This window comes from Cibotium barometz, chromosome 46 (assembly GCF_041138505.1).
Source record: "Cibotium barometz isolate CiBa-2024 chromosome 46, ASM4113850v1, whole genome shotgun sequence".
In the NCBI taxonomy this organism is placed as follows: domain Eukaryota; kingdom Viridiplantae; phylum Streptophyta; class Polypodiopsida; order Cyatheales; family Cibotiaceae; genus Cibotium; species Cibotium barometz.
The window spans coordinates 34,059,498-34,074,589 of NC_141091.1; the positions used below are offsets into that span (position 1 = coordinate 34,059,498).

The 15,092-nt window shown below is 43.2% G+C and overlaps 1 protein-coding gene across 1 annotated transcript; it reads left to right on the plus strand.

The window, feature by feature from the left end:
• The first annotated feature begins 10,730 nt into the window (after positions 1-10,730).
• Positions 10,731-14,442, plus strand: LOC147612152 (BTB/POZ domain-containing protein At1g63850-like). The gene is made up of 2 exons (XM_086784017.1): positions 10,731-11,982; positions 13,383-14,442. Exons 1-2 carry the CDS (start codon positions 10,777-10,779, stop codon positions 14,295-14,297), a joined length of 2,121 nt encoding a protein of 706 aa, XP_086640143.1. The 5' UTR covers positions 10,731-10,776; the 3' UTR covers positions 14,298-14,442.
• The last annotated feature ends 650 nt before the right edge of the window (positions 14,443-15,092 follow it).

The following is a 15,092-nucleotide window of genomic DNA, read 5'->3' on the forward strand; positions in this document are numbered from 1 at the left end:
GGACGAGAGCTCATTGATTGACCAAGACTCAATGACTAAGCAGCCTACCATTCAGGCTGCAGGAGGCTAGTGGATGATTCGGAATGGTTTACTATTCCATAATGACAAAATTTGTGTACCACAGATCCCGGACATTAGGTCCAACATTGTTAAGAAGTGTCACGATGCCCCTTCTGCTGGACACCCTGGGGTACACAGGACATTATCTTTAGTGAAACACACTTTTTATTAGCCAAAGATGAAAGGGTATGTACAAGATTATGCTCTCAATTGTCAAGTTTGTCAAGCAAATAAAGTTGAACGCTTTAGACAGGCTGGGATGTTGCATCCTTTGCAAATCCCAGGTAATAAATGGGAAAGTATTTCCACCATGGATTTTATTACCGGATTGCCAAGAACAAGTCAAGGCCATGATTCTATTTGGGTTGTGGTGGATCGCTTGACAAAAATGGCTAGATTTTTACGACACGGAAGACCATTACAGCTATGCAATTAGCCAGGCAGTTTATCGAGCAATTGTTTAGACTGTACGGGTTACCGTAGGACATAATCAGTGATAGGGACTCTAAGTTTACAAGTGACTTTTGGAGACTTGTTTTTGAGAAGTTGGAAACAACTTTGAATTTGAGTTCCTAAGATCATCCTCAATGTGATGGCCAGACTGAAAGAGTGAATCAAATTTTGGAGGATATGCTTCGAGCATATGTCTCCAAAAGACAGAGTTCATGGGAGGATTATCTTCCTATGTTAGAATTTGCATATAATAGTACTAAGCATACGAGTACAGGTTTTAGTCCTTTCATGCTTATGTATGGTTTTCAACCTAGATCACTTGTTATAGTGGAATTTTTAGGACTTCAACATGATGCAACACATAATTTTTTGCAAGATATGCAAGAAATGTTACAAGTTACGAAAGAATCTATTAGAAGTGCTCAAGACAGAGACAGATTTTATTCTAATAGACATCGTTCACCCAGAGATTTCTCTGAAGGAACGATGGTGTATTCACAAATTCCAAAAGATTCTGAGACTTTACGGACAGGTCGATCTCCGAAATTATCCCCTAGATAATGTGGACAATTTCATATTACATGACGGATCGGTTCAGTTGCATATGAATTGGATTTGCCTTCTTATGTGAAAGTTCAACTTGTATTTCATGTCAGTAGACTTAAGAAAGTACTGGGTGGAACAGACCAGTTAGTTACTCCTCAAGAAATCATAGATGTCGAGGACATGACATTTGTTCCACACGAACCAGATTTCGTGAAAGACGATTGCGTAATACACTTATCACGGAATACAAGATCAAGTGGAAGGATCATGTCGAGGAGGATGCTACATGGGAGACATTGACTACCCTTCAAAGGGATTACCCTGGCTTTTTAGTGAGCTCAGGAGTGAGCTCTTAAAGGAAGGGGAGTATGTCATGTGCACAGTGTGTATCTACCGTATGCTACACGCACACAAGACTAGCTTTGAGGTTTGGGGAAGCTGATTGGCGAGCTGAGTTAGGGATAGACTAACGGGCACCCAAGTATGGATGAGCGAGCGAGCGCCCAAGTGTGGACGCTCGATGACCAACCAAGAGCCTATAAAAGGGTGGCCAAGGTTAGTCATTAGTTCATAGAGTCTCGCGTGTCTTTGTGAGAGCTCTATGGTCAGGAGCTAGGATCTAGTGCAGACGTGCACCTGCTTTATGCAGCTAAGGCCGGCAGCAATCTCGAGGCCCGCGAGGGTAGCTTCGTGGTGGTATGGGACGTCATGAGGTAGAGATTGGTTGGTACGTCCATCTAGTTAGCTCAGCTCGTGGCTCAGTGGGGACAGCCAAGACTTGTGGGCTTGCCCACAACTGTCAAGGTTAGGAGGTGAGTCAGGCCTTCACCTCCTTCACGTTTGTTTGGTTTGTTTGTAGGATTCGAGTCTTGTACCAGGAGCATTCTAGAGGAGATCCTATGGGGATTTGACAAGATGGTTCCAGACCCTTCAGCTGGACATTTAGCATTATTATTGACAATAACATTGATGGATTCCTGTAAAGGCTTCTAGGAACTATACCAGTCCTTTTTGCTGGTCATATGTCAAGATGCCCCACTATCTAAAATCCATGAATAGTCAACAAACTGGAGCCTGGGCGGGTGAGCATACCTCTTCTATGGCGATCTAGAGTTGTAGCTCCAGCTTGGGCATTGTTGGCTGACTCCTTTCCCTTCCATGAAGTCTTCATTGGGTGCTGTTCTTCTCATCAGCCTGCTTCTTTCTGTAGTCTTTGTGACGGCATAACTCTTCTTGTCAATCACAATAGTAGCACGTACCAGAAAACTTATTCTTCTTGGGCTTCTTCTTCTTGTCTTCAGAAGTAACCCCGCCTTTGCCTCTTTTGCCCGGCCCCTTGGATTCATGAGCATGCGAATCATCTTTGGCAGATGTCTAAATCTTTGCCTTGGTGGAGAGCAACATTGGGAAGATATGCATGAGCAAATTGCCTTTGAAGCAACGACTTTTTCTATGGAGATGTATTATGGGTGTTTCTCCCATGGGGATTCTTTTGGCACATAGACGCATTGCTTCAACCTCTTGAAGGCAATGCTCTCACCCATATGAGATATGGTGCCCCATCTTCTTTTCACTCTTGTGCCCTCTTAGATAGATTGTCAAGGGGCTAACGTGCACGATTTCCAAGCAGACTTTTTGGGAAACAGTTCTGGCTTTTTGATTCTCTCCTCCCAGCGTATGCAATATTCTTGGATTAGACTAGATTCTTGGCTTTCTAGACTATCTATCATGTCTGGAATTAGCTGCTTTTTTTGTTTTTCATGTCAACCCTTTTTCCTTCTTCCATAAAATCTCTTTATCGGTCTCTCATAGATTTTTATGATCTCGAAGAGCTTCTCCGTAGCTTGAGGTATTCCCGCTGTTTTTTATCTGAGTCCTGGTTGTCTTGTTCTGGAATAGCTATGATTGTACATTTATTTTATCAATAAAGTAGTGGTTTCACTAAAAAAAAGAAAGAGTGTGTGTGCATGTGTATGAGAGAGAGAGAGAGGGAGGGAGAGGGAGAGGGAGAGGGAGAGGGAGAGGGAGAGTAGAGAGTATATTTCCCTTAGTTCTATGCTTGGTGTGAGTGAGAGTAGATACTCAGAGGTGAGTGAGTCTTTGCAGGAAGATAAAAGTAAATAGTGAGTAAGTGTAGATAGTGAGTAAGAATAGATAGTGAGTGAGTGAGTGAGTGAGAGAGAGAGAGAGAGAGAGAGAGAGAGAGAGAGAGATTTGAGAGTAGAGATTAGATTTCCCTTAGTTCTATACTTGGTGTGAGTGAGAGTAGATAGTGAGAGGTGAGTGAGTCTTTGCAGGAAGATAAAAGTAAATAGTGAGTAAGTGTAGATAGTGAGTAAGAGTATATAGTGAGTAAGAGTAGATAGTGAGTAAGAGTATATAGTGAGTAAGAGTAGATAATGAGAGGTGAGTGTCTTTGCAGGAAGATGAGAGTAAATAGTGAGAGGTGAGTGAGTCTGAAGAGGAAGGTGAAACAATTTCTTTAGTGATAAAAAGGAAGAGAGAGCTTGAAGGAAAGGAGCTAGCAAAACCATTGGTTGAGCTTGTGTGCGTCAAGAGACTCGAGCTTGTAAGTAAGGCAAGTTGTTTCTTATTTTGTGCTCTTTGTCTCTGAATGAGGGAGTTTTGGAGAGAGCTAACACAGATCATAACAAGTCATCACCCCACATATATAGGCCTATATAGATACACATCTAGCCCCTTCTTCTCAATGGTTCATCAACCATCACTATGGGTCTTACTCCATAGCTTCTATTAGCATACATCCTCCATCCCAACAATTCCAGATCAACCATCAAAGCTCCCTTTCATCGAAGCATATGAGTGTGGGGCTTTGCCATCTATTGTATTGTTAGAAAAGCATTTGCTTAATGCTCCATCGTATTGTTATTGTGGGAGTGATGGATGTGCTCTATTTTATAGGGCCCCCTTTATGAGGAGTAGTTGTCAGTACCCGACAATTTTGACTTTAGACACCATCTGGCCAATTGTGGCCAAACGGTTAGGAGATGACTTATGTAGACTTGGCACTTTGCCAAGTAGGATACATGCTTTGTGCAGGTTATGTGACAAGATTACCAGTACTCACTGGATTGTGGGGCTGTTTGAGGGTCCAGATGGTCTCAAATGGCATGAGAGTTGCGCGAAGACCCTAGGCATGTAGGTTTAGGTTAATATGGTCCAAATCAAATGATATGGTTAGTTGGTCATTTTGGACCAAGTTATGGGTTGGCCAACATGGCTAACCCACGTTCATGTTGACCCTAGGAAGGCTACTATATATAGACTAGTTTGATAGCCTTAGTTCATCATCAAATTAATTGTATTCAAGCACTCTTGTAAGCAAGACATCCTCCGTCCAGAGTCTGTCTAGACCGCCATTAAATCTCCTTACTCAGAGCAAATGGCCGGAGCACATGGATGGGTGAACATCCATCATTTTGTAATCAAAGTTTACAAACAGTAATATTTGTTTCTGCGGATCGGAGAGGTAACACTTGCATTGTATGAATTTGCCGAGAGGATTTACCATCTTTGTGGAGTGTTCAGATCATCAGTGGCACAAAGGAGTGGTGTACTATTATTGCGGATATGGGTTATCCTTGTTTCTCAAGAGCAGGTAAACTTCCCTCCTAGTGGACAACATCAAGCACTTGCTATAGTACAACAGACAAGATGGTGTCACTGCTACTCTTCTGGAAAGCAGGTTCATTTGGCCAAGGATTACAAGACCAAAGGTACAGCCCAAGCTAGGACCAACTTTTCAAAGACAGGCAATGATCATATTCAGGATGATGACTCTTGCTATAGTACAACAGACAAGACGGTGTCACTGCTACTCTTCTGGAAAGCAGGTTCATTTGGCCAAGGATTGCAAGACCAAAGGTACAGCCCAAGCCAGGACCAACTTTTCAAAGATAGGCAATGATCATATTCAGGTAGTACAGCAGACAAGACGGTGTCACTGCTACTCTTCTGGAAAGCAGGTTCATTTGGCCAAGGATTGCAAGACCAAAGGTACAGCCCAAGCCAGGATCAACTTTTCAAAGACAGGCAATGATCATATTCAGGATGATGACTCTAATACTTCTAGTGTCCCCAAGGCTGCACAAGCCAGGGAGGACCAGGATTCCTGTGTGTTTCTTTTCCTCTCTCCCAAAACTCGGTGCTTTGAGATCCTTGAAGATCCCAGCAAACGCTATGGATTGCTTGGTAGACTCTACGGATTGCCACCCTATGGAAGTCCCAACCTCCTACTGAGAAGAAGTAAATTGTGCTCTTCTTTGCATGGGTGTAGGAGACGTAACACAAATAATAGGAGTAACTGGACATGAATCGAAACGGTGGTGCAAACTCTTAAGGATGGTCAAAATTTCATTTGGATTTTGTTCTAAGGTTTGGGTCTTGGCAAAAAGCTACAAAATGGACTTGTGTGAGATCTCCAACTCCAAGACATCAACCTCGAATCAAGCATCGAGATCTGCATCACCGAACTCATCCTTGTAGGAAGTCATCGTCTGTGCCTAGGTCCAATAGTATACTGCCAGTCTCTATGGACTGGTCAACTATCAATGGGTTGTGTTCAGTCTGTGTGGGGACTAAATCATAGGGTCGTCTATGGACATCTATGGACAAAGATGGGGTCAGGGACGTGCCTCCTACACCACTTAGCTTCTGCATGCCAAGTCGTGAGGTGGACAGAGGATGAACAGCCTCTGTCTGGCGTGCAAGGATAGCTTGCCGCATGCGGGCAAGCTTGGCCTATGTAAGGCTAGAAACATGTGATAATACTCGAGAAATACTCCCTGAGCTTCCTGAGATAGGTACGCTACTCTTGCTCAAAGCCTTTTTTTAATAAATAAAATAAAAAATGATGCAAAATTTAAATGCAAAAAACTGTACAAAGTGCACAAATGGAACCAACTACTCGATATGTCCCAGAGTGTGCCGATCGATGGAAGCTTAAATCTGATGGCACGCTGTGTCGCCTCGATGGAACCTCGAAGCCGATGGCACTCCAAACTTTGCCAGAATCAGCTCGAGGTGACTCACATCCTCCCGGATGCTCGTAGGCACTCACACGAGTAGAAAAAGCATAGAAGATGACCACACATATGCCACTTCACGGGTGGGAGAGAGAGCGCTCCTTGCTTCGTGTGGGAAACTGGCTCTCTATCTTTTTCTCTATGTGGCATATATGCTTTGACAAGGAGAGTGATGGTGCCTGCATGTGGAGATGCACCTCACTCAAGTAGGTGCATCTCACTCAAGTAGGTGCCTTTAGCTGATTCAAAAAAGGGACACAGCTCCTCCCAATTGTGTGGGGGTGTGTGTAGAAGCTGACACATGGCTGTAGTAGCAGCCACCGCAGAGTTTTATATATCAATGTCGCTTGAAGCCAGCCCACGTTGGGGATGGCAACAAAGACAAAGGTGCAGCGCTCTGAGACTGGTAGTTCTCAGTGGGTTTGACTTCCCCATCGATGCAGGCTCATGCGCCGCTGTTTGGGTGTCTCTCCTATATGCAGTTGGCTATGGCGATTTTCTTTGTGGGTTATCACAAGAGAAGGCTCCCTTGTGTGGTCTTCATGGGCTTTGGCTTGCACGGGTCTGCATGCATGTGGTTGCGTCTTGCTACCGGTCGGCTCTGTCCTGCTGTGTATTGGTTGCTTGAGAAAGCTTGAGCTTGTAGGTCTGGTGCCGCCCAGCACTTGTATATCAAACTCCATGTCCAGTCGAGCCCTACGTAGCCGATTATAAGCTATATGACATTTTGTCATTGTGCAATTTGAGTTTAAAGATTTTTGCCACGAAATATCATACTTCTTATGAGTGTTGTTTGCATATGCCATGCGTTGTATCCTCTTACATGATCTCTCACCAAGTCGGATAGGTGGGTCAAGACACATGTACAATGTAAGAAAATAATGAGAGAGTATTGTTGGCCCCAACAGAAGCAAAAGAATCCCACCCTCAACAATTACATCGATGCCCGCCGACTGGGCTCCCCCCACCTCAAATCCCCATCGCCCACATAAAATGTGGGGGGATAAAGACAAGAGAGAAGACACCCTTCAGCTTATGAACTTTTAGCAGCCAACCCCTTCAAGCTTATATAGGATATAGGATAGGCCCCATGCCATGTGGCAGGGGGCAGCTGGTGGGCGAGTACTTTCTTTTTCCAACACCCTCCCTCAACACCAGCAGAGCAGCCACAACACACACATAGCTACCCGGCACCCAACCCCTTCAACGTCAAGGCCCGCCAACCAATCACATCCAGCACGCTAGTGCCATTAATAGCCTCGCCAGCCAATCGTGCATCCAGCATACCAGCCCCCACCAAGTCGGCCAACCAGTAGAGTTTCACACACATGCTACACACGAGTAAAGAGAGTAGACGGAGATGCTAGCGCCATCACCTAGCCCATACAAGCAGGAGCACCACTCGGCTTTGATACCAATGTTGGCCCCAACAGAAGTAGAAGGATCCTGCCCTCAGCAATCACGTTGATACCCACCAACTGGGCTCCCCCCCCACATAAAATATGGGGGGAGAAAGACAAGAGAGAATACCCTTCAACTTATGAACTTTTAGTGACCAACCCCTTCAAGCTTATATGGGATATAGGATAGGCCCTCTGCCACATGGTAGCAAGGCTGGTGGTGAGTTCTTTCTTTTTCCAATAAGTATGATACTATCTAAACAATAACTTATGGATCCTAAAAAGAAATATTGAAATAGCATAGCAAGAGGGGAAGAAATGAAACTCATATTGATCAAGTATGCTAGAAAGAGAAATTAGAGTGAGTGTTCAAGGGTGTGATTTATTTTTTTCTTGATGGTGGAAAGAAAATGCTATATGTGTACTTTTTGAGTATTGAGTTTGGTTTATCCTTTCTATTTTGATATTATACGATAGTCTTTCTTAGCTCTCATTTACTATCCTTTCTATTTTGTGTACTTTTCAAGTATCAAGTTTGGTTTATCCTTTCTATTTTTGCTATTATACGATACTCTTTCTTGGCTCTCATTTATTAATGTGGTTGTCTTGTGGTTCGGGTGACACTGAAGAGCAAGGGTGAGCACAACTATGAATGTGTAGGTGTTGCATATCGTTGGAGTGCGATAACCTCCTCCTTTAAAAAAATCAGCCCTCACTAAAATGCTTTGGCTAGATTATGAAGCTTTGCATATGTTAACTCTTTTCAACCATTTTTTCTCTTTCATCAAAGGTTAAATGTGGACACTTAAAAAGCACCAAGGTGTGTGATTGCACTATTTCCAAAACGATTTTCTCAACATAAGACATGGTCCTCCATGTGCATAATCCAAGTATTTAAAATTGAGATAGTTCTAAACTTTTTGTTAATGCATGGAGCTCAGGAGATAGAGTGCTTTCTTTTCTCATGTATGTTTATGTATTGAAAGTGATAGTTTAAAATCTGGCACTTAAGGACTAGATTATACTCTAAATTTAAAACTTTTTTTAAAGATATTTTGATTGGTAAACTCATGTTATTAATACATGCTTAGAATAGTTTAATTGTTAAATGATCGAATGTCTTCATTGATTGCAAGTGTTACAGAGTTTTTTTTATAAAGGCGTTCTCTAGTAGTGCTTTGTGCAAACAATGACATTTATGAAGCATTGATGTCTAATAGAGAAAATGAGAACCTACAAGAATGCAAAAGAAGATAGAATTTTTAATCAATTTATTAATTAGGATAATCCATAAAAAATATCCATCTCAACAAGGTTGTTTAGAGTGCTATGTAAGCCATGAACTTTTACAAAAAAATTTGACCCTTGAGAGTGAAAGCACATCTAAAGATAAAATTATACTATATGTTTTTTCTCATGACTCAAGTTGCAAGACCACCCAAAATATACATTTGAAATTTTATTGGGACTCATTTACATGTATATGGCTTGCCACTAAACTTTATAAACCATAATTTTAATGTCTTGGACAGTTAGTAACAATGCGTACATGGATTGTAGTTAAGGTGGCACCTTAATCGAAAGAGTACGAAATGATTACTTTGTTTGGGAAAAAGAGAACATTATTAATATGGTGCATTCTTCAATTTATTCAATTAAAGCACCAATATCAAAATCCAAAATGAGGTTTTTATGTCTCATGGTTAATGGGAGATTGAGATCACCATAACACATGGTTAATGGGATATTATCATAAAACATGATTAAAAAAGCACAATGTAATTGTATTATCTTCTATTTCCCACTTTAAGAACCCATTGAGTTTATGAGCAAAATATAAGAGAATTAATGAATTATAGTGTATTATCCTTCATTGCAAAATTCAAGAACTCATTGAGTTTATGAGCAAATTATAAGATAATTAATGAGTTATAGTGTATTATCTTTCATTGCCCACTTTAAGAAATCATTGAGCTTACGAGCAAAATATAAGAGAATTAATGAGTTATAGTATTGGAATGGCATTGCCCGCTTCAAGAACTCATTGAATTTATGAGAAAAATATAAGAGACTTAATGAGTTATAGTGTTGGAATGATAGCAAAGCCTCTCTCCAAGCATAATACCAAGTGAGAGAAAGGATTGTCTCTCAATATCTTTCATTGCACGCTTCAAGAACTCATTGAGTTTATGAGCAAAATATAAGAGACTTAATGAGTTATAGTGTTGGAATGATAGCAAAGCCTCTCCAAGCATAATGCCAAGTGAGAGAAAGGATTGTCTCTCAATATCTCTTCCTCCACAAAGTAGCATTTTAAACTAGTTAGGGACAGAGATCTAAGGAAGCTCCAAACCCATATTGTATATTTTTAAAGGGTCTCAATTGAGGCAAGATATAACTTAATGAATTGTAGAAGAAGACCTTCTTTGACCTTTGCCATGATGAAAGTCTTCATTCTTACAAGTTATAAGGTAGAAATTGAGGTCTCTAATCTTGTAAATCACAAGGTGCCTCAACTCTTGGGATATAATACATAAGATTGATGGTGTTTTTGGTTGCATGGGTGGACGTGCTGGAAAAGAAAATAAGTCCTTGCCTGAAATTCCACTAGAAAAAAGATTGAGGGTGTTGACATAATTCCAAAAACTTCAGCTTATGCTTGCGGCACTAGGAAGTCATGGATGGGGATCTCTTTCATCCATATCTTTGCTCTTGCCTAGTGATGGGGTGTTTACGAGATCATGGGTTGCCCCAATATGAGACCTTCCCCAGACTTTGACCACGTCCACGAACATCGTGAACCTCATTAATATGTGCCATCTTATGCTTGTGGCACCAGGAAGTCATGGATGGGGATCTGCTTCATCCATATCTTTGCTCGTGCTCAGTGCTAGGGTGTTTACGAGATCAAGAGTTGCCCTAGGATCAGAACTTCCCCAGACTTTAACCATGCCCACCACGAAGATGGTGAACCCAGGTAATATGTGCCATTTCTTAGTTCATCTCCAATGTGAGGGTGTGGAGGTAAACACCTTGGGTGTGGAGGTCTATAGTCTTGGGTACAATTAATGTGGTTTTTACAAGTTACAAGGTAGGATAGTGGCAAGGTATGAAACTGAGGAAGTGAGTGCTAGGTGCCAATTTTGGTGGTGGCCGTTTTGAAGGGCAAACATTCTCCCGCGTCGTCTTCCACTTTGCTCTCTCTCTCTCTCTCGCTCTCTCTCTCTCTCTCTCGCCTCCTGTCGTCCTTGTTGTTGTCGCCGGAAGCCAAAATGGCTTCTGCTGCCACCAAGCGAGCTTCGAGTTCTTCTCCTGCACCTCCTCCTCCCACATCGTCCTCTCCGTCTCCCCCCCTCTTCATGTGCTGCGTCTCGCTTCCAGGCCCCCTCCAGCCTCTCTCCCTCCCTTCTCCCCCCTCCGGCCCTGACCACTCCTCGCCTTCACCATCATCATCTTCTTCATCATCTGCCGAGCTTCCCCCTCCTCTCCCTCCCCTCCCCACCCTCTCAGAAATCGCTCACTTAGACCCCCCCAAGCCCCGCCTCACCCAATCCCACCCCCATCTGCAGAGAAACCAGGTCGCAGAGCTCCTTCTCTTCCGAGGCCGCAGAAAGCTCGGCCCACAGCAGCAACAACCACAGCACCAAAGCAAGCAGACCTCCTCGCACCATCGCGAGCTCAGCAGACATCATCGCCATGGCCATATCTATGGCCATGAGCTCCTAAACCCTAAGCTACTGCAGCAGGGCGAGAAACACCTCGGCAGCAAGAGCGACGACGCTCCCAAGTCTTGGGAGCTTCTCAAGTCTGGCGAGGTCTCTAATCTCATCAAGCAGGGTTTCATAGAACGCACACAGCGCAGGCTCTCCCCCGGCAGGGTTTCACCCCTCCTGCAAGAAGCCATAGCTTCTTCTGCAGAAAAAACTATGTCTCCGCTGTACACTCCCATCAGAAAGCTCGACCCAGGGCATGATGCTCGTCTCCCGTGTGCATCGTCCCCCCCGCCTGACAAGCCCGTGAAATCCAACACTCTCTCTGACATGATGTCCAGAGATGCAGAGCTGAGGTCCAAACCCAAAACCTCAGTTTCTGCACCAGCTATGGTGGCTTCAGACAGCCCTCTACCCTCTTTGGAAAGATCACGTTCCAGCAGATGTGCAAATGCAGAAAGCTCCACGAACCCTCTTTTCAACAATGCCGATTGCAGTGATGTCAGACTTACCTTGAAAGGGAGGGATGGGCGAGAGGTCTGCCTGAATTTGCACAGACGCGTACTGGTTGAGCATAGCAAGTTCTTTGCTGCCCGGCTTTCAGAGACATGGTGCAAACAGCAGCAGCATGCCTCACCATACATGCTTGAAATTGGAGACTGCGAGGACTTGGAAGTGTATCAGGAGACCCTTCACCTCTTGTACTGCCGTGACTTAAAATCCAGGCTCATCAAATACAGTGTTTCCAGAGTTCTCGGCATCCTTAAGGTATAGGCTTGTCCTGTCGCTGCTTTCCTTCTGTAGTTCCACGCACATGTACCAACTTTTCCCATCACCATTTAGAAAATTGTGGTACTTTCTAAGGTCGAGCCATGACTGCATCCAGAGGATGCCCATTGGACCATGGTCTTGTTCAGATACTTTCAACATACCTTGCCATTGCTAAATGACTGGCTGGGCATGCCCATTGGAGCATGTGTAAGTGGCCTTATTCAATGCGTCCCATGCATGCAGCCATGGGCGTCCATTGGACCGTATGTAAGTGGCTTTATTGAATCCCTCCATGTACCCAACCATGCCTGATTGAGGTTGCCCATTCGACCATTTGTAAGCAGCTTTTCCATGTAACCAGCCATTGCTGAAGAAGGGCGTTCATTGGACAATGTTTAGCCATGTGTAAATGGCTTCATTTTATACCTCCCTTACACCTTCCATGTAGTGTCTCTATTCAATGCCCTTAATGTCACGCCCAAGCCTGTATACTTCGAGCAAAGAGCCCTATCTTCAAGCCAATGCCGGTAGAGGGTAGGGTAGCTATGTCTTGGAACCTGTCTGCTTTAGGTACGGGTTAAGGTTAACAGTCAGGTGGCTTGCAAATTTCTAGGGTGCATAGTCTTAACAATTCTCTCTTTTATGACTTCTGTGTCATCCCTGCGTTTGTGCCACTTCAGTCTCAGGGATGTTTCAACTTCTGTGTCATACGAAACATTCTGGGTTGTTCTGAAACTTGTTCTGATCCACAAGAAATATTTGGTACTTCAGAAGCTCTGTCCTGTTTATGCTGCTCGTATAATTAAATGACCGATTTTTGAATCAGTCTCTACAACTTCCAGCAGATTCCAGCAGCTCCCAGGTCTAGCTTGCATCTGGAGATCTGAGGTAGCCTGGTGATTTTTAGGAGTAATGACAAGTGTATGTTTCCTGAATCCAGCCCAGTTGAGTGCCCAATGAGAATTTGCAGCATCACTGAGCACTAAATGCTCCTAAGCACGGGGGTAGTATTGTTGACTTACAGTCCACTACAGGTTATAAGGTTTTACTAGGCAATGCCAGCATCTCTTGGCACAGCAGGGAGTAAAGCACCATTGCCATGTCATCTGTAGAGGCATGCAGGGATTGCAGCAGAAATATGTGATTTGTAGATAAATTACAGAGCTTGGCCCAAGGTTCTTCTTAAGTTGCTTGTGACAACCAGATCCCTAGAGCACCTGGAGTTGAGGTGCTTAGGTGATTTAGTCTGGTACCAGGTAGTGCCCTTAAAGCACTGTGTTTTTGTCATCAGTGTTATCTAATTTTTAGCAGTGAAGTTTACTCAAGGTTCTGTTCATTTTCTGCCTTGAAAAGTTTTCTGGGTTAATATGTATATTTTGTTTTAATTAACTTTTTAGGTGGCAGCCTTGATTCTGTTTGAAGCGTGCATTATGTCTTGCTTGGAGTATCTGGAGGCTGCCCCATGGTCAGAAGAGGAAGAAGAGAGAGTTAGAATTCTCCTTGGGCAGCTCCAGCTTGGAGGTTTTACAGCTGCAAATGTGTTAAAACGGCTCAATACCGAGGAGGGCAGTGGCTCAGAAGAAACCCTCGTTCGTCTTCTTCAAATGGTAATCAAAGGTAGAGACAACAAAGCTCGCAGGGAAATGAAGGCACTTGTTTCCAAGATGCTGCGGGAGAATGCGTCTCAAACTAGAGACTGCATCAATCTGAGCAAAGAGAGCTTGTACCATGCATGTACTACTTGCCTTGATACTCTGTTAGTACTCTTCTTGCAAGCATCAAAAACTGACTTTATGAATCAAGGGAATGAAGACAGAGGCACACTGGTATCTCAAATTGCCCATCAGGCAGACAATCTGCAGTGGCTTTTGGAAATCCTACTTGACAGGCACATAGCCAATGACTTTGTGAAGATTTGGGCCCAGCAATTGGAGCTCGCAAGTGTTCATAAGCAGATTGCCACGATGCTTCGATTTGAAGTGAGCCGTCTTACGGCAAGGCTTTGTGTGGCAATAGGAAGAGGGCAGGTACTATGCCCAGTAGAGGTAAGGTATATGCTGTTACAGACTTGGCTGCCACCCTTGGTTGATGATTTTGGCTGGATGCAGCGGTGTTGCAGAGGTTTGGACAAGAATGTTGTTGAAGATAGCATAAGTCAAACCATTCTTACCCTTCCCTTGAAGCAGCAACAAAGCATCTTGTTGGCTTGGTTCGATCGCTTCTCCAACAATGGGGATGACTGCCCTAATCTTCAGAGAGCATTCGAGGTTTGGTGGAGAAGAACCTTTGTGAGACCATACTTGGAAGACTAATCAGATGCAAAAATGTCTGCATTAATGCTTATTGAGGCTTTCTATTTCGTGTGGCGAAATGCAGCTTGTGAAGAGGGACATTGTCCTTACCTCACGAACCAGCTTGGCCAAAACAAAAGCCGATTTTGTTCACACATAAAAATAGGTGGCTCATTACCTTATGTGAGATATATGAGTAGGTCATGAACTGCATTTCTGGTTTTGCTTTCTTGTAAAGAGGTGCAGGGCATCCAGCAAAAAGCCTGGAATTTGTATAGTGATCAAGCTTCACTATTTAAGGTCATCGGAAGGACCAATTTTTGTGCTTATAAGGCAGATTGTGAGATTGCGAGCCTTTAGTTCTTGTTAAGCTCTGCCCTATTTGTGCGTCCTTCAATGCTATGTGGCAGCAACTCCTACAATGGATGTTCTCATTGTCAGGTTTACTAGTGTTTTGCATTATCAAACATCCCAACCATTTTGTCTTGATTCTGTGAGCTAAATTCTGTGTCCAAGGTTTGGGGTATTAGTTTGGACAACCAGTAGAGGGGACTTCATCATCATATCTGATGAGTGTGTGTGCGTATAACTCTCTCTTGCTCTGTTAAGGGGATGATTCACTAGTAAAGTTAATCATGAGACATAAAGAGATAAATTTTCTTTGGTTGTCATTTTTATTAGTGTATTTACTAATATCAGGAGACATGATTTAGTAAAAGTGAATGCAATCATTCATTTTTTGCTTCTACTTAAATTAAAATTTCTAGGATGTAATCCTTAACTTTTAGCTTCTACCCAAATTTGAATTTCAAATTT

Bases quoted from the DNA above. Each gene is read 5' to 3' on its own strand.
- LOC147612152 (XM_086784017.1), top strand. From the start codon at position 10,777: ATGGCTTCTGCTGCCACCAAGCGAGCTTCGAGTTCTTCTCCTGCACCT. The intron at 11,983-13,382 runs GTATAGGCTTGT...TTAACTTTTTAG, and splicing joins GAGTTCTCGGCATCCTTAAG to GTGGCAGCCTTGATTCTGTT.